The sequence below is a fragment of the Cnephaeus nilssonii genome (genome assembly GCF_951640355.1).
Source record: "Cnephaeus nilssonii genome assembly, chromosome: 2".
Lineage (NCBI taxonomy): Eukaryota > Metazoa > Chordata > Mammalia > Chiroptera > Vespertilionidae > Cnephaeus > Cnephaeus nilssonii.
The window spans coordinates 49,937,336-49,959,293 of record NC_137073.1 but is presented as its reverse complement, the minus strand read 5'-3'; the positions used below and the strand labels follow the sequence as shown (position 1 = coordinate 49,959,293).

The following is a 21,958-nucleotide window of genomic DNA, read 5'->3' as shown; positions in this document are numbered from 1 at the left end:
GCCTCTGCATGTGGTCAGCACCATACTCTGCCCATTTCAGACACTATTCTCATGACATCTACCGTGAGCAGGGATCATATCCTCATTTGACAGATGTAAAAATGGAGGCTTAGGCTGGTTAAGTGACTTCATAATCCACAGTTAGGACATGGACTCTAGGCTGAACCGGGATTTATCACAGGTAGCTCACCAGAGCACACTGTGTTGATCTGACATGCCAGTCTCTTCCCACGTAGCTTGCCTTTTGTCTGCCTTAAAAACATGTTTAAAAATATATTTCTAATTGCCACGAGCCAAGGTGAGCTTCTGCTGACATCACACATACCGCAAGGTACCAATGAGAAGTGGTGCTCAATATGATTATTACTTTCTTGACATTATCATTTCTCAGCAGCCCAGAGCTTACACTACATCAAGTAAAACTTCACTACATCAAAGCATTTCTGTCTCTCCTGCTTTTGGCTGCACCCACCCCAGGTCACCCAGAGGGTCAGCTACCCACATGTGAATCACTGCCTACAGGGTCCAGAGCTGTGTGGCACCATCATCCCCTGGAGTTGGGCAACTGACCTACTAACCACAAAGTGCCCGTGCTGGGGAGCCATGCAGTGTTGAATCGGATTTGGAAATGCTGGCAGAGCGTGTGGGAGAACCCGCAGTGACGCCCAGGGCACGTGGAACAGCGTTCGCACTGCAGAGGCAGTCCTCGAGCCAGATCCGGCCCTCAGGAACGTTCAGTTTAGCACAGAGACTTTCTTTAAAAGGAAGTTCACTGCCCATACTTAAAATTCTGGTCAGTTTACATAAATACCCAAATCCTTGCTTCCCTTAAAACGCTGGAAGGTCTGAGGACACCAGGTCCATGGCCTGCACAGAAACAGAGGGCTTGGCCTGAGCAGAGCTGTCTGCTTGCAGACAAGCACCAACCATCCTCATCGGGAGTCATTCTCACAACCCCTCAGGCATTGTGTTTCAGCACCTGCCACATATTCCAAGTGAGAATGCCAAAACGTCTCCCGACTTTGCCTTTCCGTTGTCTGAAGACAACTATTCACCGGTGTGATATTTTAACCTTTTGCACTCGGATGTCGAGTGTGACTCGACACGGTTAGCATTGGTAGCAGGAATCGAGAAAAAGCAAGCGAGTGCAAAGGGTTAAGAACTTAAAATGCTGCGTCACATAAGCATATCATTGCTTATCCATGGCAAACAGCTTCACCCATTACTTTTCTTACACCTAATTATGAACTATAGCCAAATATTATGTCCTAACTGCTCCCTTATATCAGAGACTCTCCTCTGACAAGAACCCACATGAGTTGCCAGACCTTGTCGGAGAAAGGGCTGTACAAAGATGCACTTTCTTTCCTGCCATCTCATCTCACCTCGGGCTTTCCCCCAAACTCCTAAAAAGCCATTTAGAGATGGAGGAGTCTCTTCGCTGAGGGTCACATTGAGCTGCGAACGCCTTCAGGGGCGTCTTTAGGAATCAGCAACATGGCAGAAGACATCAAGAGTAAAATCAAGAACCACCGGACTGCTCCTTTTGACAGCTGCTTCCCCAACCAGAACAAGACCAGGAACTGTTGGCAGAACTACCTGGACTTCCACCCCTGTGAGAAGGCATTGACTGCTAAAGGGGTTGATGTCTCCGTGTGTGAATGGTACGGCGTTTGTACAAATGCCTGTGCCCTATATCCTGGAACAAGAGAGAGAAAGAAACATGGATTGGCTGCCTCCTGCATGCCCCCTACTAGGGATTGAGCCTGCAAACCAGGCATGTGCCCTGACTGGAATGGAACTGGTAAACTTTTGGTGCATGGGACTATGCTCAACCAACCGAGCCACACTGGCCAGGGCTAATTTTATTGATTGCTTTAAGGGTGAGGGTGAGGGTTGGGAGGATCAATTTGTTGTTCCACTTATTTATGCATACATTGGTTGCTTGTTGTATGTGCCCTGACTGGAGATTGAACTCGCAACCTTGGCGTATAGGGACGATGCTCTAACCAACTGAGCTACCAGGCCAAGGCTACCATATCCTCTTTTTTAATAAAGAATTTATGTTTAAAAAAAAAGAAGAAGAAGAAGAAGAAGAAGCCATTTAGATTTGCAAGAATTCTCTGGCCGCCTGCCCTGGTGCTGAACTCCTCGGCTGGGTGCAGGGATCTGGGTTCTGGAATGTACTTCCTCATAGTGGTGCCAAGGTCTAACCTTGGCGGATTCTAAACACAATACCAGGGCATTCCTGATTGAGAGGTGAAACAAAGGGTTTTTTAATTTGCAGAGAACTGAGCGGCAGGTTAAGGAGAGCAGTCATCAAGTCTGACTGAGTTTCTTTCACTTCAGAAGAAAGAAAAGAATGTCCTCTAGAGTTACAAGTCATGCACTAGAAATTAATGATATAAACTAACAAAATGCAAAAGTCTCCTTTCTAGCACAATTGGCTTTTTATTATACTAAATGTTAAATGAGAGGTGAGAATGTATTCCAATAACTCCTGAAACTGTAGTTCTAAAATTTTATTTTAGAGAGAATAACAGCAGAATGCAATCTATGCAAATTAACAGCTAGACTTATTACAGTTAAAAGAAATCTATCTTCTATTTAAACCATAACTCCTTGTTCACCAAATACAGTACAATCTAATAAAGAAACTTTTTCTATGTCTTGAAATCTTCTTTCTACTTTTTTAATTGTCAAAATTAAAAAGGAGAAAGCTATTGTTTCTTTCCTGCTCAGCTACCCATGAATGAGTCCCAGGAATAGGGGGCTGCTCTAAAGCTTACACAGTGTGAAAGGATGAACGGACAGGGAAGGAGGGGCTGTCTACAGGGTGGGGAAGGGGACAGAGGCCTTAGGGCTACAGTGACCTAATGACCCGCAGGCCAATCCCTCACAGCATTTCACCCTCTCATCCCCCCTCCTTCCTTCCACAGGAAAGTCTTACAGGGGGACTGGGAGCAAGGTCTCTCTAGGCAGGCTTAATCCTAAACATCATTCATTTGCTTTAGATAATATTCCAATATAAATAGCTAATGATTGATTTACTAGACCTACAACTTTATAGGTTCTTCTGTTTTGTTTTATTTTGTCTTAAGTCAAATTCCCTTTCCAATTTCACCTTCACTGAGACAACTGCTCTGCTACAACTGGTCTTTGGTCACACAACAGGTATTTCTGGTTAATAGGTGTGGACCCTGAGAAAGAAGATACCTACTAAGAAGGACTTTGGGTGGTTAACTGGGCTCAGATTTTAAAAACAGAGCCCAGCAGCCTTTTCTACACATGCGTCTCTCACGCGAACCGCACTTCAGGGAGAAGCCTGCGCTGAACTGCCATCTGTACTGTGTTCCTGCCATCTGAGTCAGCCCTTGTAAAGGAGTTCCTGGAGTTGTATTTCAACCATTAGGACTGAGGCTCCCCCACCTACCTACCCCCGCCCCGTCCAATTAGAGCTGCACAGCTCGGTCCCTATCAGTACCATCACTGATCAATCAGAGCGGCTCCTTTCTGACCGATCAGGACATTTTGCGAGGATTTGGAGTCCTCATTTGCATGAGTACAAACCAGTCAGGGGCCAGAGGTTTCTCTATTTAAGTCAATTTCCCTCTGGCTTGGAAAAGGCACTTTCCCTTTTCACTGAAGACTAGAGACTGCATTTCCCAGGCTGGAGCTGAAACACCAAAGGTATCTTACTGGACCCAAACAGAGCAGGCAGAGCAGGGCAGGCAGAGCAGGGCAGAGCGAGAGCCACCTCAGAGATGTGCTGTTTCACAGCCAAGCTGTTTCATAACTGAGCTATAACACTACTGAGCTATTCCACAGCCGTGCTGTATCATAATTGAGCTGTTTGCAGTTTCCTTCTTCACCGCACCCCAAATTGGGGATTCCTGTAAGCACTGAGTTGGCACCAACAACCACTGGTTGACAAGCCTAAGCTGAGGAGGCTCACCAAAGAACCCTTTCCTTCCCCCGCCCCCCAGTGTCCCAGCTTCACACAGAACTGCCCACCCTCATGGGGCCTGGTGGGCTGGGACAAGGAGCACAGTAGTGACTGACATAGTTGAAGACAAGAAGGCCCCCTTCAGATATTCTGCTCCAAGTTAGAACCCAACCATGACCTGAGGAGTAGGAGATGGCTGAGATTGGGTCTCTGCCAGCTGGATTCAAATGAGGCTCAAAGCAGAGTACATGTGAATTAGAGGAAAGAGAAAATGTGACATTTAAAGAGACAGAATAACATTAATCCATCCTTCACAACATCCTTCATATATACGTGACAGCAACCATAACACTGCATCATTGACATCTGCTAAGTGATCCATCCCCACCCAGACAATCACACAGTGTCAAGGGAAGGTTCTCTCTGGGTCCCCAAAACACATCACAGTTTTGCGGAACACAGGCCTGCAAAGTTAGGCTGGAAGTAATTCAATTCAAAGTGAAATATATGTACAGAAAAGTCTTAGTTTTAAAACACAGCATTATTTAATCCTCTTTTAAAGATGACAATACACCATTGTTTAAGGAGCCTGCCCCGCACCCGTGTGGCCTCTTCGGGGTGAGCCGAGCCACAGCCACTGGGACCGGAGGGGCCGGTCGGGCTCCCCATGGGTTCGTGCAGGAGCCGGTCTACGAGGCCTGGGCAGCCCAGAGGCCCATGCTGCACTCCGGCCTGTGGCGTGTGGCTGTGCTCACCACATCTCCGTAGGGGGACTTGGGCACCATGACTCAGGCGGAGAGGGGTGCACAGGGGCCCGCAGTCCAGGTGGTACCTCAGGCCCAGAGGTCAGCTGGGACCTGCCCTTCCATGCCAGACCCTCGTGCTTCAATCGCCGGCCAGGCCTAGGGACCGCACCTGTGCACCAATTTCATGCACCGGGCCTCTAATATATAATAAATTAGCATGGATGCTTAAAGATATTACTACAAGAACATTCACTTTAGTTACATTTATAGTCTCCTAAATTTAAAATAGCCTCAATATCCAAGAACTAAAGATTGGCTGAATAAATTATGTCAAGGCCATTATACATCTATGCAGGAGAAAATATACAGCTCTTAAAATGGGGCTGTATAAGAACATTAAAAAACTTATTAGAACATATCCATAATATATTAGATAAGAAAAGTAAGTTGTAAAATATTACTATATAATTTTTGCAGAAAAGATATACAAATGACTAGAGGCTATATAATATAGTGTTTGTACCAGGAGAATGGAATTGAATATAACATTTTTTTCCTTTATAGATGGGAAGGTTCCAAGTTTCCCAAATTTTCCAAAGCAAGAATGTGTTTTTATAATAATCAAAGCATACATGTGTTCCAGTTTTAAAAGATCTGCCTGATGCTGAGAGGCTGTCCTAGAGGACCTGGGCCATGTGTTAGCCACGTTCTTATTCCCTACCAAAGAGGGAGTGTGGTTAATAGGACACATGGCGGTGGGACTTGAGGTGGAAGGTAGATGTGAGGGCTCAATACAGTCCCAGGCTGCTCTGTGAAAACTGCATTTCACTGGATCTGCATAAGCCATGAGAAAACCCAAACCCCTTGTCCCTAAATTAATCAGCTTCTAGAATTTGGGCTTCCAAAAAGAGCGAGCAAGAAAGCAAGCAAGAAAGCAGGCAAGAAAACGAGAAGGAAGGAAGGAAGGAAGGAAGGAAGGAAGGAAGGAAGGAAGGAAGGAAGGAAGGAAGGAAGGAAGGAAGGAAGGAAGGAAGGAGGAAGGGAGGGTTACATTGGCAGATATTTCTATAAGAACATACGAGAAGAGAAGAAGCAACCTGCACAGGTTTATAAAAAAGCATGTGCAATGCTTCCTGCATCTCAAGAGGAATGAAATGTTGATTTAAAGCAAGGAATGTTTTTTATATTCTCAGTGGGTCTCAGAATAATTTCATGAGGCATGGCGTTTCAGAAATAGCACAAGATTTTAAAGTTTGCTTACTGATTATACCACACTGGACTTGATCTAAACGGGATTTAAGGCTGCTCGTATACAAAATTAAATACAAAAGATGAAGATAAAGACATTAAATATTAAGGTTATAATTTTTGTCCTAAGCTACGCACCTATTAAGTAATTTCGGCCAAATTACCTTTTTAAATCGCAGTTTGCTCATCACCCAAGTGGGGATAATGATAATACTTATGTGGCAAGGTAATCTGTTGCAAAATTAAATCATGTCTAATTTTTGCCACTGTAGACCCATCAGAAAGAATTTCATTTCCTCCCATCCTAATGCAAGGAAGGGACCTACAATCAGATTTAATTTGGCTTTAGAAACAATGAGTCATGTGACATTCTCACAACCAACAGCAGTGGAGAAAATTCAAACACTTTCTTCATATCCCTGGCACGAGAGTTAAATGAAACAATGGAGGACGGATGCTATGTTAATTGCCATGCAATGTTCAGAGGTTAATTACTGTTAGCAAAAATTCCATTGACTTGCCCAACCGGTGTTCCTCAGGAGTTGAGCGTCAACCTATGAATGAGGAGGTCACGGTTCAATTCCCAATCAAGGCACATGCCTGGGTTGTGGGTTGTGGGCTCGATGCCCAGTGGGGGGCATGCAGGAGGTAGCTAATCAATGATTCTCTCTTATCATTGACGTTTCTATCTCCCTCTCCCTCTCCCCTCCTCTCTGAAATCAATAAAAACATTTAAAAAGATGCCATTCACTTCACACAATGCTATACAGCAAAATGATCCAGGAGACCTGGGTTTTCATCCCAGCCCCACCCCTATCTAGCAGCTGAGCCATGTCTCCCTGCTCTGCAAAATGGGCACATACTCTGGGTCTAAGTCTGTGGAGTGTCAGAGAAGGGTGATCTATAAACAAGCCACAACCAAAGTCAGTAAAATGCTATGAGCTCTGAACACCAAACATGGATTAAAACTGATTGATTAGGTGCTTTCATTAAAGTAGTCTACATTAAAAACAAATAATATTAGTAATCCAAATGTCCATCAATAGAATGGATAAACAAAATTGGCATAAATAGAATACTCGCAGCACTAAAAATGAATACATTTAGTATATACTACACATAAATTTACAGAAAGAAGCAAGACAAAAAAAGAGACCATGATTCATTCATCTAATGTTAAAAATAGACAAAATAAGTTAGTTTGCTCAGAGAAACCTACATAAGTAGTAAAATTCTAACAAACAGTAAGGAAATAATTATCACAAAGTCAGATGGGAAAGAAAGGGGATGGTAAAGATGTGAACAGACAAATAGGAGGGACTTCATGGCTTGAAGCTATGTTAATTTTTTGTGTGTATGTGCATAAATATGTATATTTTATACATTTTCTATATGTATATTATTTTTCACAATAAAAACCAACAATAACAACAAACCTACCGAATTCTGTATAAATTGCATATGTATATAAAAAGACTTTTTCTAAAAGTTTGCTTCAATTCCAATCTCAGATACACCCAACCAAAAAATTACTCAGTTGAGACTTTAATCTCTTCGAAAGAAAGTATAGTCATTAGACAGGCGATGGTGACTCAAGTTGACTACTTGACTACTTGTCTACTTATTAATAATTTCTAACTGCTTAGATATTTTCAGGGTCAAATTAAAAATTCCAGTATTAACAATAAAAGAACTATTGGGCTATAGTCACCACCTGAGCATATCTTACACCACCAGCCTAAAAGGAAATGCATGTTTACATCAATGACTTACCAGCTGGCTGTGTCTGTGCTATTCTCTTAGGATACGTCTTGCTTCGGCTTCTTGCCACATTCTGATCTGGCCGGGGAAGTTGAATAGAAAGATCTCGACTCATTTGCAATGCTGTCCTGCCACTTGAAAATGCAACATTTTGATTAACACAAGTAGAACCACACAGTCACAAAATTAAACAATGGCTCCTTCAGAATATCTGCAAAGTATGGAAAGAAGAAAAAACACACACTCACAGGAGCTGTAAGCATACATGGGTTCCCAACTGAGTCACACTGCAATATTAACCAAGGAAGTAGTATTAAATTCCAATAGGAAACATTTAGGTTAGATAGAAGGAATGTGTTTCAGGAGAAGAAACAGGAAACGGGGGTGGGGGAGGTTATTAAACGAGGACTAAGGTTTAGATTTAACAAAATGATGGGCTAGGAGTAAGAGAATTCTGATCGCCTTCCAACTGCACAACTAAATGATGAAGAAATTACGTTGGGCTGAATTACATAAGGGCAATGACTCTATATGAATCAGCATCACCCCATGTTAGACTCACATGGCAAGTTGTACAGCATCCCCTCGGGACCACTGTGTGGTCTACTCTCCACCCTGCCATGGCACAATCAACCTTTTATTATGCTCGCCTCACCGGCACTAGATCAGGTGCCCAGGAAGATTTAAAACAGGCCTGAAACCCCACGCACAGTGCTGCTTTCCTAAAGTGCTGTGAGGATTCAGGAGGGTGAGCTTTCTCTGGGGATGGACTAATCTCTGGGAAATGTGTAAATTCATTCGCTGGATTTCAGTGAACATTCATCCTACTGAAAATTCATCCCACAGCTGCTGAATTTGAGCCAATGAATGACCCTGGCTTTCATCTAAATATTTTAGGTGAAAATTTCACTTAGGTACAAGGAAAATATCATTAGGGACAAGGAAAAATGCATTCCTATTTATCTAGTTTAATTCACCTCAAGAAGAGTCAGAAAGCCTTTTAATGGCCCCAAATCCTACTCATCCTACATTTACAGAACAAATATCGGTGAATCTCTCCCAAATGAGACTTATAAAGCAAAATTTACCTCTTACATACTTCTGTGAAAGTTTTCCCTCCCCACTACCTCATCCACCTTTATTAATTTTTTTTTAATGCTTAAAACAACCATAACAAGAGGCTTATCATCAGGCTAATTGGGGACACAACTTGATAAGAGCTACCATGAATGAAGATGCCAGGGTCCATCTATGTGTGTATGAGTGTTCAATACTTCATGAGAACTGGGGTAGAGAGGGAAGCAAACTGTGACAGGTTGTTGTTGTTTTTCACTTGAAATTTAACTATTTGTTTAAAAGGTAGTACAGAAAGTCACTAACACAATATCTCTCTCCTGAAAAGCTAAAAACAAAAATCCCTATAGAGAGCAAAATCACATTATTACAAACTAGAGGCTCAATGCACGAAATTCATGCAAGAGTAGGCCTTCCTTCCCCCAGCAGCCGGCACCGGCTTCCCTCTGGCACCCGGGGCCCGGGCTTCCCTCACAGCCCCAGCTTCATCCAGAAGGTCGTCTGAAGGATGTCTAGTCTAATTAGCATATTATGCTTTTATTATTATAGATAGTATGGAGTGTGAAGATAAGACCTACTTCCAACAGACTTTCTCTGCTATAAGACTTGGGTACTGTGTACTTTATTGCATAGAAGAAAAAATATTTGCCCTAAAAATATAACCCATCATGTGGACCACTGAGACATTTTATAATGAGATCTTACTTAATTATTCAATTTTTCCACATGGGTTTTCTCTCAGGAATAACGGAGACATGATAAAATCATATCACAAGATTAATAAAACTATGGTCCCGAACCACACACTGATCTGCCACCAGCTGTATAGGACCCAGGACTAGAACAAGCTCCCCGACCTCCAGCTGGTCAGCATGGCACAGCCGGGCAGTGGGAGAGAACATTAAGCCGTTGGTCTGCAGTTGCAAGCATAGCTCTGTCTCAACTGTATGGTCTTAACAGGTTATTTTTTAAATCTCCCAGAGCCTTATTTTCAACATTGATAATATATGTCGACTTGTTCTTCCTGTTTCCTAGCGGAAATATTATTGTGCAGCATTCTTACTATTTCCTTGTAGCAGACAGTATTTGATAAATGGTGGCAGAGATTTATTCCCATGATCACCCACTCCCTTCCTCCTCACACTCTGGCATACACACTCCCATTCTACGCTGAGTGGCCCTGCAGCCCCAAAGGGAGGGGTAGAGGAAAGAGAACAAGAACAGAGACACCTGGGTTCAAATCCTAGCTTTGCCACTTACTGGTAAAGGCCTTTAGTTCAGTTAGTTTACTTTGCAGTTTGGGGCTCAAATTTCTCATCTGTATAAATGAAGAGATACCTCCTTTGGCGGGTCACTGAGCCCGTCCCATACTTATTTTATGGGATTAAATAAAGTGACACCTGTGCAAGCACACGACACAAAGGAGGCTCTCATGAGAATTTGTTCTCTCTTTCAGGCTTTAAGAAATGTGGAGCCCTGGCCAGTGTGGCTCAGTTGGTTGAGCATCATCCCATGCACGGAAAGGTCACCGGTTAGAGTCCCAGTCAGGGCACATGCCCAGGTTGTGGGTTCGATCCCAGGTCAGGGTGTATGCTGGAGGCAACCAATTGATGTATCTCTCTTTCTCCCCCTCTCCTTCTCTCTTCCTCTTTCTTTAATATAAATAAATACACATGTTTTTTTTAAAAAAAGAAATGTGGAAAGTTCATGAGATTTAAGTCCTACAAGAAGGTCATCTGGGTTCCCAGGGGTGTTTCTCAGGCCCAATTCTCATTCCTGGAATATATGTAAATTCTACACAACTTATTCATCAAAACAAGGAGTCCCCTACTAACTTAACAGGTAAAGGCAAAGTTAATTTATAAGGGGCCCAGAGAATGAAATATACGTGTATAACAAAATATTTTAATCAAAGATTCAATCAAGTTCTGTTTCCAATTATTGGTCTCTGATAATGAAACAAAGGAATTAGATTGTTTGGTTTCAGCTCAGATTTCCCCACAAAATCTGGAGTTTTGATTGACTGTCACACATCACTAAAAATGTGTAATATTTCCCCCTTCCTAAGTAATGACTAATTTTTCTAAAAAAATATTGAAATCTCATTGATATTCAGCAAGCCGGAAGATGCAGGAAAGGGATCAAGACTAGAACTCTGTCTTCCTCCATCACATACACCTACAGACGTATCACTGTAAACGTCTACACACCATCATGCACACCAATGCAGACACACCTGCATTCGCACCCTGCAGCACTTGCTCTGCTGCTCTTCATCCCTCATGCCCTAAAAGCCTGCGGGTAAAGGAAGGGGCTGTGTTTCCAGAGCACTGCCTTCATCCCACGAGGTCTACAGAACACCTCCAGAGAGAAGCAGGCATATGATGTTTGTTAAAGGCTGGGGATGTCTCCTCCTTTGACAATTAACAATCCATGTGCTGGCGACCACCCCGCAGTCCGAGACCCATCCCTGCCCATGACCGGCTCTGGGCAGTGGGAGGAAACACATTTCTTCCAGGGATGGTGTAACATTAGTGCTTCCTACAGGCAGAGACGGAGATTTGGGTTTCATTAAAACTGACTAGGCAGTTAAGACCAGCCACCAAATTAGAACAGATTTAGCAGAGCTTCCAATTCTGCAAAGGTTACCTTTAATTACTTTCTTGGAAGAAATGATATTTAATATGCAAAATCCAATAATAATAATTCCCAGTAGCCACAACATTTGCATTTCAATAAATTTGAGAAATCAGGTATTAGTAAATTTGTGGAAACTAACTACAGCATATGTTAAGCAGCATAATTGCAATTTTAATAATAGGAACACAGAGATAGAGTTACACATTTTCTCTATAACCCTTGACATGTTTTATGCTCTAAATGGAAAAACAGCCCAAATGGTGACTATTAGCTGTTCACCTCAACATAAAGTAGGTACTCTTCCCTTAAATTCCTGATAATTATATCACTGTCTGAGAAAGAACCCTGATAAGCAAAAGGTTCAATTTTTAGTTATCAGTGAACACCAAGTACCAAGAACATTTATAACATAATTACTTAGGTTTTATATGTCGTCATCAAATGAGCAAGTAGGCAAATGAATAATGTGTAAATATGAATGCAGTCAACATTTAATATTAATCACTCTGTTATTGATTATCTCTGGTTTCACATTCAAGGCCAAACATGTGGGTTATAAAAGAGGAATTAGCCCTGGCTGGTGTGCTCAGTGGTTAGAGTGCCAGCCCACATACCACAGGGTCTCAGGTTCAATTCCCAGTCAAGGGCATGTACCAGGGTTGAGGGTTCAATCCCTGTCCCCAATTGGGACAAGTGTGGGAGGCAACCAATTGATGTGCCTCTCTCACATCTATGTTTCTCTCTCTCTCTCTTTTCTCTCCCCCTCCCTTCCACTTTCTCTGAAAAGAAATGGAAAAAATATCCTCAGGTGAGGATTAACAACAACAAAAAAAAGAAAGAGAGAGAGAGGAATTAAAATCTGGCATACCATTGTCCTACAAACACTTGACTTGGCTTTATTTATTTATTTAGTTTTAATCCTCACCCGAGGATATACTTTTATTGATTTTTTAGAGAAAGAGAAAAGGAGACAGAGGGGGAGAGAAACATCAACCAGTTACCTTTCATATGCATCCCGACTGGGGATCGAACCTGAAACGTAGGTATGTGCTCTGACCAGGAATCGACCCTGCAACCTTTTGGTGCACAGGACAACGCTCCAGCCAACTTAGCCACCTGGCCAGAGCTTGGCTTTACTTTTAAGTCTCCCAGGTAAGCATTTCATTCGGTGATGTCTCCAGTGGGGCTGACAGGACAGCATCACACCTCCTGAGCAGCATTTCTGCACCCTGCTTGGGTTTTATAGGGCCTCGGACAGCCTCCCTGCCGGAATGATCTTGTAGCTCTCTGAAGGCGGAGGTGCTGAGATCTGAATCTTTGCATCTCTAGGCACCCAATACCATGTCTTGCACCTCACACACTCTCTATTAACAGAAGGAGTTGAAACAAAACAAATTCTTTTTCAAAACATAGAAAGCTGCCCGGCTGGCATGGCTCAGTGGTTGAACGTTGACCTATGAGCCAGGAGATCATGGTTCAATTCCCAGTCAGGGAACATGACCAGGTTGCGGGCTCGATCCCCAGTGTGGGGCGTGCAGGTGACAGCCGATCAATGATTCACTCTCATCACTGATGTTTCTATCTCTCTCTTCCTCTCCCTTCCTCTCTGAAATCAATAAAAATATCTTTAAAAAAAAAAAAAACACATAGAAAGCTCCCACTTTTGATACTGGCACTAGAAAAAGACACAAGCACCTGCCTGGCTGCAGGACAATCACAACCAAGTTTTTCCTGCAACATTGCTAACAGTTTTCCCAATGGACAGAAGCACAGGCTCTGGAGATAGACAGCAAGGGTGTGAACCCCACTTTACTGCTTCTAGCTGGGTTACCTTGAGAAGTGACTTGGCCTTGCTGAGCCTTAGTTTCCTCACATATTGATGAGGATAATATTAAGAAGACTGTGATGATTAAATGAAATAATAAATGGAAAACATTTAGCACAATACATGGCACTTAGTAACTGCTCAATAAATTTTAGATATAATTGCTAGCATTTCTACATGTAGGCTTTATGCTGCAGAAATATGATTTGATCCACAATATAAAGTATACATTGTATTACAACAGGGGATCAACTGAATGTCCTAGGAACACCAATCAGCTACTATTCAAAATATCTATTGTCTCATAATCACAACATAATGACAAGTAAGTGATATGTGCATCAAAATACATTTTAGAAGATAAACTCTAGTACACTTTAAGTGTCCTAAACTTAACAGAGCTAATATAGACATCCTATCTAATAAAAGAGCAATATGCAAATTGGCCATCACTCCAAGACACAAGATGGCCGCCCCCATGTGGTCAAAGATGGCTGCCCCCATGTGGACAAAAGATGGCCACCACAAGATGGCCAGCAGGGGAGAGCGGTTGTAGGCAGTTAGGGGTGACCTGGCCAGCAGAGGAGGGCAGTTGGGGGTGACCAGGCCGGCAGGGGAGGGCAGTTGGGGGCGATCGAGTAAGCAGGAAGGGCAGTTGCGGGGGGACCAGGCCTGCAGTGGAGGACAGTTGAGGGGGACCAGACCTGCAGGGGAGGGCAGTTTGGGGCGATCAGGACAGCAGGGAGGGCAGTTAGGGGTGACCGGAATAGCAGAGGAGGGCAGTTGGGGGAGACCAGGCCAGCAGGGGAGGTCAGTTGGGGGGCACCAGGACAGCAGGGAAGGTCAGTTGTGGGGTACCAGGACAGCAGGGGAGGGCAGTTGGGGGGACCAGGCCTGCGGGGGCGGGCAGTTAGGGGATCAGGCCTGTCGGGGAGCAGTTAGGTGTCGATCAGGCTGGCAGGGGAGTGGTTAGGGAGTGATCAGGCTGGCAGGCAGAAGCGGTTAGGGGTAATCAGGCAGAGGCAGGTGAGTGGTTGGGAGCCAGCAGTCCTGGATTGTGAGAGGGATGTCCGACTGCCCATTTAGGTGGGATCGGGCCTAAATGGGCAGTTGGACATCCCTCAAGGGGTCCCAGATTGGAGAGGGTGTAGGCTAGACTGAGGGACACCCCACCCCATGGAAGAATTTCATGCACCGGGCCTCTAGTTAAATATAATTAAGCCTGGAAAATCATTTTTGTCAAAAAAGTTTTAATAAACTATTATGCTAATAAAATTCATTGGCACTGTACAAAAAAAAAACACCAAAAAACTTTAATGTGAATGTATGTGAACAGCTGAATTAAATATTTATGTATTTACACACACACACCCCAAGAAAAAAAAAATGACATTTACCTATACCGGTGCTTATAACTCATGGATCCAAACTTGCTGAGTTTTCTTGACAATGAATTTGATTCATTCTCTGGCATTCTAATGAATTTTTAAAATAAAATTAAATTAAGACTCAGAAATACTTTTGCAACATTTGAGCAAAAGCTACATAGAAAATATAATTATGCAACACTTTAACAGCTAGTCAAAATATCTTATTTGTTCTACACATTGGCAGGAAATAATAATCAGTTATTACAAGCTAACTGTTGAAACACAAACACACTCTAGGAATTTGTATACTTATATAATGTGGAAATACTCATACTTTCGGAAGATATCATTGCCCTCAGAAGCTTTAGTTGTGAATCAAATTACTTTCTCTGCTTAAATGATCTTGGGAACTTTGTCACAAGGTTGATTTACCCAAGCCAAGGTCCTCACAGCACTTAATTAATCGTATCTGAGGAGTGGTTCAGTCTCCTTTGTACTATAGTCCAGCACTTCCCACTCCAGGGTACCTTCAACAGACACCTCCATGGGGAGCTGTTTGACCCACCCCCCTGACCGAGAGGTAATGTCTCAGGCTTTCTGGGAAACATCCCTGCCCTAATACAAGCTCAAAAAAGGACACTGGTCATTTTGTAAGAATACGTCTCCAATATCATGCTATTTGGGGAAATTGTTCCATGCAAACCAAATAGGAATAAGGGGAAGAATAAATCCAGTTTTAAATTTAAAAACAAATAGAACTGAATGTATTACCTGATAAATTTAGTGTTATCTTTACACCATAACGATGTGAAATAAACAAAAAGTATCCCCACAATCCAAAAGTCAATTCTCCACGCCCCCCTTGACCTTCCAGGAGCACAGCATGCAACGGAGTAGCCAGCTCCCTATTCAACATGACATTTTCCTCCCTCATCTTCCATTTTCTTACACACTTCCCAGGTTACTCCTTCTCATAATCCATGGCTGGCTCTTCCAGTCCTCTAAATGCTGGCAGGGTCCCACAGCCCAGTCCTTGGCTTCCTGCTTCTGTCTCTTCACTTTTCTCAGAGGTGACCTCATCCAGTCAGCTTTGCTTAAACGCTAACTAAATTTACATGGCCAACCTTGGTCTTTCCAGTAAGCCTTATACATCCAACGTCTCCATTTAGATGACTAACAGGCATTTCAAATTTAGTATGTCCATAGCAGAACACTTACTTTCCATGAATATCAAAGCTGTACTTTTTACATAAACAAACAAACGAAAATTGTCCTTGGCCTTTCCTTATAATGTGAGCAAAGAAGATATCTATGTGTGCATGTATGTGTGTATGCATGTCTGTGGATATATACCCATTTCTATTAATGTGATCAAGAGAATTAGGTGACTGAATAAATTAAAAGAGAAAAACTTCTAAATATCTACTTGTAGATAGAACAGAATTCTTGTTATAAAAACAAATGCAATTTTCATTTATTAGAACAATCAACAAAACTTTCACATGAACATACCTAAAAAATGTATGATGTTCTACACTACACTTCCAAAGATGCTTGCAAGCAGTTTTACTCCGAGCTTCAAAAAAGAATGAAGTTTCATTGCACTGAGAGAGAAAAAAAGAGAGAGAACGTGAATCACTGACCATACATTCTTCAGGTGATAACCACAGGTAACAAAAATTCAAGTAAACAGTCAAATTATTGTTAACACATAAAAACAAAGAATGATTATCTCTTTGTAACTATTTTTGGAGGGTTGCTTTAAATCTCAATTAATTAAAATTACAAAATACAAGTCCATGTAAATCTTAGTGCCATCACCTACTTCTACTAGTATATCACCCATGACCATGGATAATCAGGGTGATGGCACTGAAGTACCACAAACTTGTCGACCCCAAATGGGCACCAAAAACAGGAAAAATACTGACCGTGGGCAAATCAACTCCCAATAAAAAAGATGCTCACAAGTCCATTCTCAACTGTATTTATTTTTTTTTTAATGACTGGATAGGAAATCAAGCAAAATACAACAACATAAGTAGCAAAATAATAAACCATAAACTCTGTGAAGTTATATAATTGCCAACTTAGTTTTAAATAAAAACCAAGCTCATGTCTCAAATGCAGAAATGCCCCTGGAATGAGGTTCTATGGATTCATAAACAAAATCCTCAATGTGGGGGAATAATTAAAATGGCCCCTACTACTTTTAATAAGGACAGAACATTCATATGCATAACATTTCTCCCAAGTCCATCTGGAATGAGGCTCAATTTAGAGTTTATTTGAAAAAGTGAAAGGGTGTGATAAAAAACAGAGCTAATATTTGCATGTTACAGCAAGGCAACCTGGAACTCCAAACCCTTGTGAGGTGGAGGGAAAATTTAGGACAATTCCCAGGTTTCTGGCTTGGGTGCTCTAAGTACTAAAATACAGCAAGTGGGAAAAATGGGAATCTGGATGGTGATGGGATGGACAAGAAGTTCAGGCTATTTTGATTTTGAGGTGCCCACAGAATTGAGAACTAAACATGCCTAGTGGGCCAGTAAACATACAGGCGTAGAGCTGAGGAGTAAGGTCGCATCTGCTGACATAGATGACTGCACCAAAGAGTTTTAAAAAAACATGCTCAGAACAACGGTACAGAGTGAATAAAGGTGGAGTCACAGCAGAGATGAGAGAGGTCAAAATGGACCAGGGAGGCTGGGAGGAGAGAGCAAGTCCATGACCCAGAAAGGTCAAACAGGGTTTCAGAGGAAGTTACTGCATTTCACGGTAAGAAATCTTCGGTGACATTCGTGAAAGGGGTAGGGAGTACAAAATTAGAGACGAGGCAGAAAAGTCAATGAATTCAGAAAGCGATTTTCTCAAAAGTAAAAGAAACGGGGGGGAGGGATGGGAAAGGGTTTTCAGAGGAAATCACAGAAGATCTGAGGGGGGCAGGGTGGGAAGCCAAGCATCCTGCCAGGAGATGGATGCTTAGAGGGACTTCTTTTCCTTTTCCTTTTCTTTTTTAAAATATAGAATATAAATATTCATGGTACAAATGCCAAAGGTTCCCAAAGTGGATACACAATGATAACAAAATCTCCCTCCTCCCACTGGCCCCAATTCCCCTCCCAAGAGGCAACGACTATTAAGAGTTTCTTATGTAACAGGTGGGTGTTTTTAAGGTCACTGGATTATCCAAAAATATAATGTACAGGTCATGTACTTTAAAAAATAAATTTGCTTGTGATTGCACTGTTACCAGATTAAATGATTCAGATAAATCGAGTACAGGACAAACTGCCCTCCCCACTACCACCCCCTCAGTATCTGCACCCCCTTGTCCCTGTGCCTTTCAATAACTGGCAGGACTGACTGAGCATCACCAGCGACAAGAAGTGGTGGCGGTGATGACTGCTGTGTGACACAGCACTTTCGCATGTCAGCAAGAGCACCCACAAACCAGGAGGCACTTACATACCTATACCAAATTTTCAAAAAGTTACTTAATTACATCTAATCCAGATTTTCAAAAGTGAAGGAGAAACCAAAGAGCATTCGATGTTAAAAACAAAGCAAATCTCCTCACATTTTTCGTGGACTGATTTTCGCTTCATTCTTCACATAAACGTTTGTATTCCCTTGCTTTTCAAATAGACACCTGGTCATAGGATAGCTAATTTTTAATATATTTTTAAAACTACCATTACTTCATGAAAGGATAAAAGGTATTAAAGATCCAACCAGAATTGGATTTTCTCAAGTTTTCTTTGGTACAAATATGTGAAAGGAACAAAAGAGCCTCCCACAGGCCTCCTAATTGCTGCTGCCTTGTACAAATGACAAGTATAAACTCATCCTCCACTTACACAGGGCTTTAACACAGCTGCCTGCTCTTTATCCCATTGTCATCCAAACACTAAAAGGGGGGTTAACAACGAAAAAGAGAGCTAGGGGTTCTGAATAAATCCTGTGTATTTTTGCCACTTACAGCAACTGCTGGTGTGAACATAACTGATACAGCATTGCAAACGTCCCTTTCTTCCTCCCGCTCCCCTACCTACAAACCTTTTCCAGAGACAATCAGCACCTTCCCATTCATTCATACAAAGATGACGAGCTGCTTAACTTCAGTTCATTCCAACCGACTGCTAAAATACTTTATACCCAAGCATGCAATGCTTGCTTTTGCCAGAATTACTCAAACACCTTCATAGCTTTTGTCACTTCACGCCAGAAGCAAAGCTATGGTCTGAATCTACTTCTTTTTATTGTATGAACTGACCAAGCTTAAATCACCTGTAACTCAGATATCATGTGGGGCTTCACTGTGCTGTGGATCTCCAGGTAAACTTGGCTCAAACCCCCAATTCTGTCATGTGTTAAGAATTCAGGACCTGTATTACATCAATGAGTTCCAACCTAATTCCCTCCGGTCTTCTCCGTCTCGTTTCTCATCTTTGCTGGCCGTTACTCTTTGCAATCTTGAAAAAATAAATCTACGTTAGCCTGGCTCCTGCTAAGTGCATTGAGGTTACTGACAGGGTCGTGGAGGGGCTCACACTGCAAGCTGCACAACAGCCTGCTCTCCCGGGGCCGGACCAAGCTCCGCGGCCTCTCCCAGGCCGACCCTCCTTGCCACACGCAGCCCACACTCCAGCCAGCCCTTCTGTTCCTAGGAAGCAGCACAACTGGACAGTCTGCCTTCCCTGGCCTCTCCAGAATTATGGAGATGAGCATCTTCTCAATCCTCAATAATTCTCAAATCACTATATATTTGCCCACCTCCAAGGTCACTAGAAGTAACCTCAGGTGCGGTGCATAGGTCAGATACTTAAGAGTAAACTACATTAGTGCTGCTAACAACAGTAAGATGCAGTTGTTACATACATACTATCAAGGCCCACAGCAAAGGGGCTGCATCAGTGATTCCTAGAGGCAAGAGGCTACGGAGAAGTGTGAGGATTACTAGGCTCAAGTATTGTGGGATTCTTTTTGTTATTAATCTTCACCTGAGGATATTTTTTCCATTGATTTTTTTAATTTAGAGAGAGTGCAAGGAGGGGGAGGGAAGGAAGGAAGGAGGGAGGGAGGGAGGGAGGGAGAGAGAGAGAGAGAGAGAGAGAGAGAGAGAGAGAACGAAATGAGAGAGACACATCAATTGGTTGCCTTCCTCACATGCCCTGACCCGGTTGGGGATCAAGCCTACAACCCAGGTAGGTGCCCTTGACCAGGAATTGAACCCTCGACCCTTCGTTCCTCAGGTTGATGCTCTAACCATTAACCAAAACAGGCCAGGGCAGATTCTTTTTTTAGTTTTTTAAAATTTATTTTTATTAATTTCAGAGAGGAAGGGAGAGGAAGAGATAGAAACATCAATGATGAGATAGAATCATTGATCGGCTGCCTCCTGCACGCCCCCTACTGGGGTTCAAGCCCTTGATGGGAATCAAATCTGGGACCTTTCAGTCCGCAGGCTGATGATGCTCTATCTACTGAGCCAAACCAACTAGGGCCAGATTCTTTTTTTTAAACATTCAAGCTCCACAAGATTTATATGTACTTGACAATTGTTAACTTATTTTAGGAACTGGGGGGAAAAAACAAAATCATCAGAGGGCTGATGGCAAATGACTGAAATGACCACTGATAAAGCAAAGGAAGGCCAGGGGTGGAACTGAAAAGATTATTTTATTCTTTAACTGAAAGTAGACACCAAAGAGTTATCACAAAATTTTAAGTGTTTTGAGAAATTTTATCTTTAAAAATGGTGAGATTGAATAGCTGCATTAAAAAATTGAACTATCTGTGCAAGAGAGAACACAATGTTTGTTCTAACGACTTCCCCCATAGTTCCCGCTGCTCTCTCTTCTAGGCATCCCAACCAGAGCAAGAATTCAGAGTGAGCCCTGCAACAAAAATAAAAATTACCAATCTTGTCATTATTTGGAATGAGATGTTATAAGGGAATTTTAAAGCACTGAGTAAAATATTATCTTACTCAACCCTTTTCTTTACATTGTGCTCCCTAAAGAGTGTTTCTTACATTAGTATCTTGTGATACTGGGGGAAAAAGAAAAAAAAAGAAAGAAGAACTTTATGGTCAAGTAAGTTTGGAAAACAATGGGTTAAATACTCAGATCATTTTTTAAAAATTTATTGGGTGACACTGGTTAGTAACATTATATAAGTTTCAACTGTACAGTTTTATAATACGTCATCTATCTGTATACTGCGTTGTGTGCTCATCACCCAAAGTCTAGTCTTCCTCCATCACGATAAATCCAACCCCCTTTGCCCTCTTTCTTTTCCCTCCACCTCCTTCCCCTTTGGTAACCACCGTTCTGTTTCTGTGTCTATGAGTTTGTCTTGTTGGTTCACTTGTTGCTTTCTGTTTTATATCCCACATCTGAATGAAATCATATGGTTCTTGTCGTTTTCCACCTGACTTATTTCACTTAACAGGATGCTCTCAAGATCCATCCATGTTATCACAAACGGCAGTATTTCATCCTTTCTTATGGCTGAAATATTCATATCCTTAACATGCTAATGTATACTATGAATCTCCAAGAGCAGGTAAGGTAGTTGGCATTTCCCTGATTTATATGAACAAAGAACTTTTTTTCAAGGAAGTGTTTTTTCGGTATTTTGGTTTAAAAAATATTATGCCACACAAGCACCTTTACACACACACACAGCAGTTTTTTTTTTTTAATTCTTTCTGAAATGCATGTAATATGGTTTGAATTAAAAATAATTGTGCATTTCAGCAGAGCACTCAGAGAATAAAATTAATTTCCATTCCTGCATATATGTTATAGTTTACAATAAAAGAACAAAAACGGCAAAAATATTCCAGTACTCTTTTGTCAGCTGTTTGGGTTATATTCCAAAATATATACCTAAATGTGAAAAACCTTTTACTTCTTTTACAGATGAGTAAATTTATTGCTTGATGAATAATTGTATATAACTCTTTCTCAGTTCATAGAAACATAAATTATAGAGTTGAAAAAGATGTGTTAAATTGTGCTGCTGCTTTTTCTTTCTCCAAAATTAAGAAAATATATATATGAGCCAAACCATTAGAAAATATTTATATCATGTTTCAGTAAACTTTGAAAACTATTATGTTGACCTCATTCTGCTTCCTATATGAAAAAATTCAGATACCAACCCCAAATTCCAGATGGTTTGCTTTTGTTATTATTGTTTTGACTTTATCTTTTCCTCATCTGCTCTTTAGAGAAACTTTAGCATTTACTAAAATGTCAACATTTTTCTCTTGCAGATTTAATTTTTAATGGTAATTGTTTATTCCTAGACTTAAATTTTTAAATAACAAATGTTACTT

At 41.8% G+C, this 21,958-nt stretch overlaps 1 protein-coding gene across 1 annotated transcript in view; it reads right to left on the bottom strand.

The window, feature by feature from the left end:
- Positions 1-21,958, bottom strand: part of EPB41L4A (erythrocyte membrane protein band 4.1 like 4A) — a 216,400-nt gene that overhangs the window by 49,126 nt on the left and 145,316 nt on the right. Inside the window, exons 10-12 of the mRNA XM_079790305.1 lie at positions 16,123-16,214; positions 14,638-14,715; positions 7,714-7,835 (exon numbers count right to left, since the gene is read on the bottom strand). Of these exons, the coding sequence (XP_079646431.1) occupies positions 7,714-7,835; positions 14,638-14,715; positions 16,123-16,214 (292 nt within the window). The remainder of the gene's footprint in view (positions 1-7,713; positions 7,836-14,637; positions 14,716-16,122; positions 16,215-21,958) is intronic.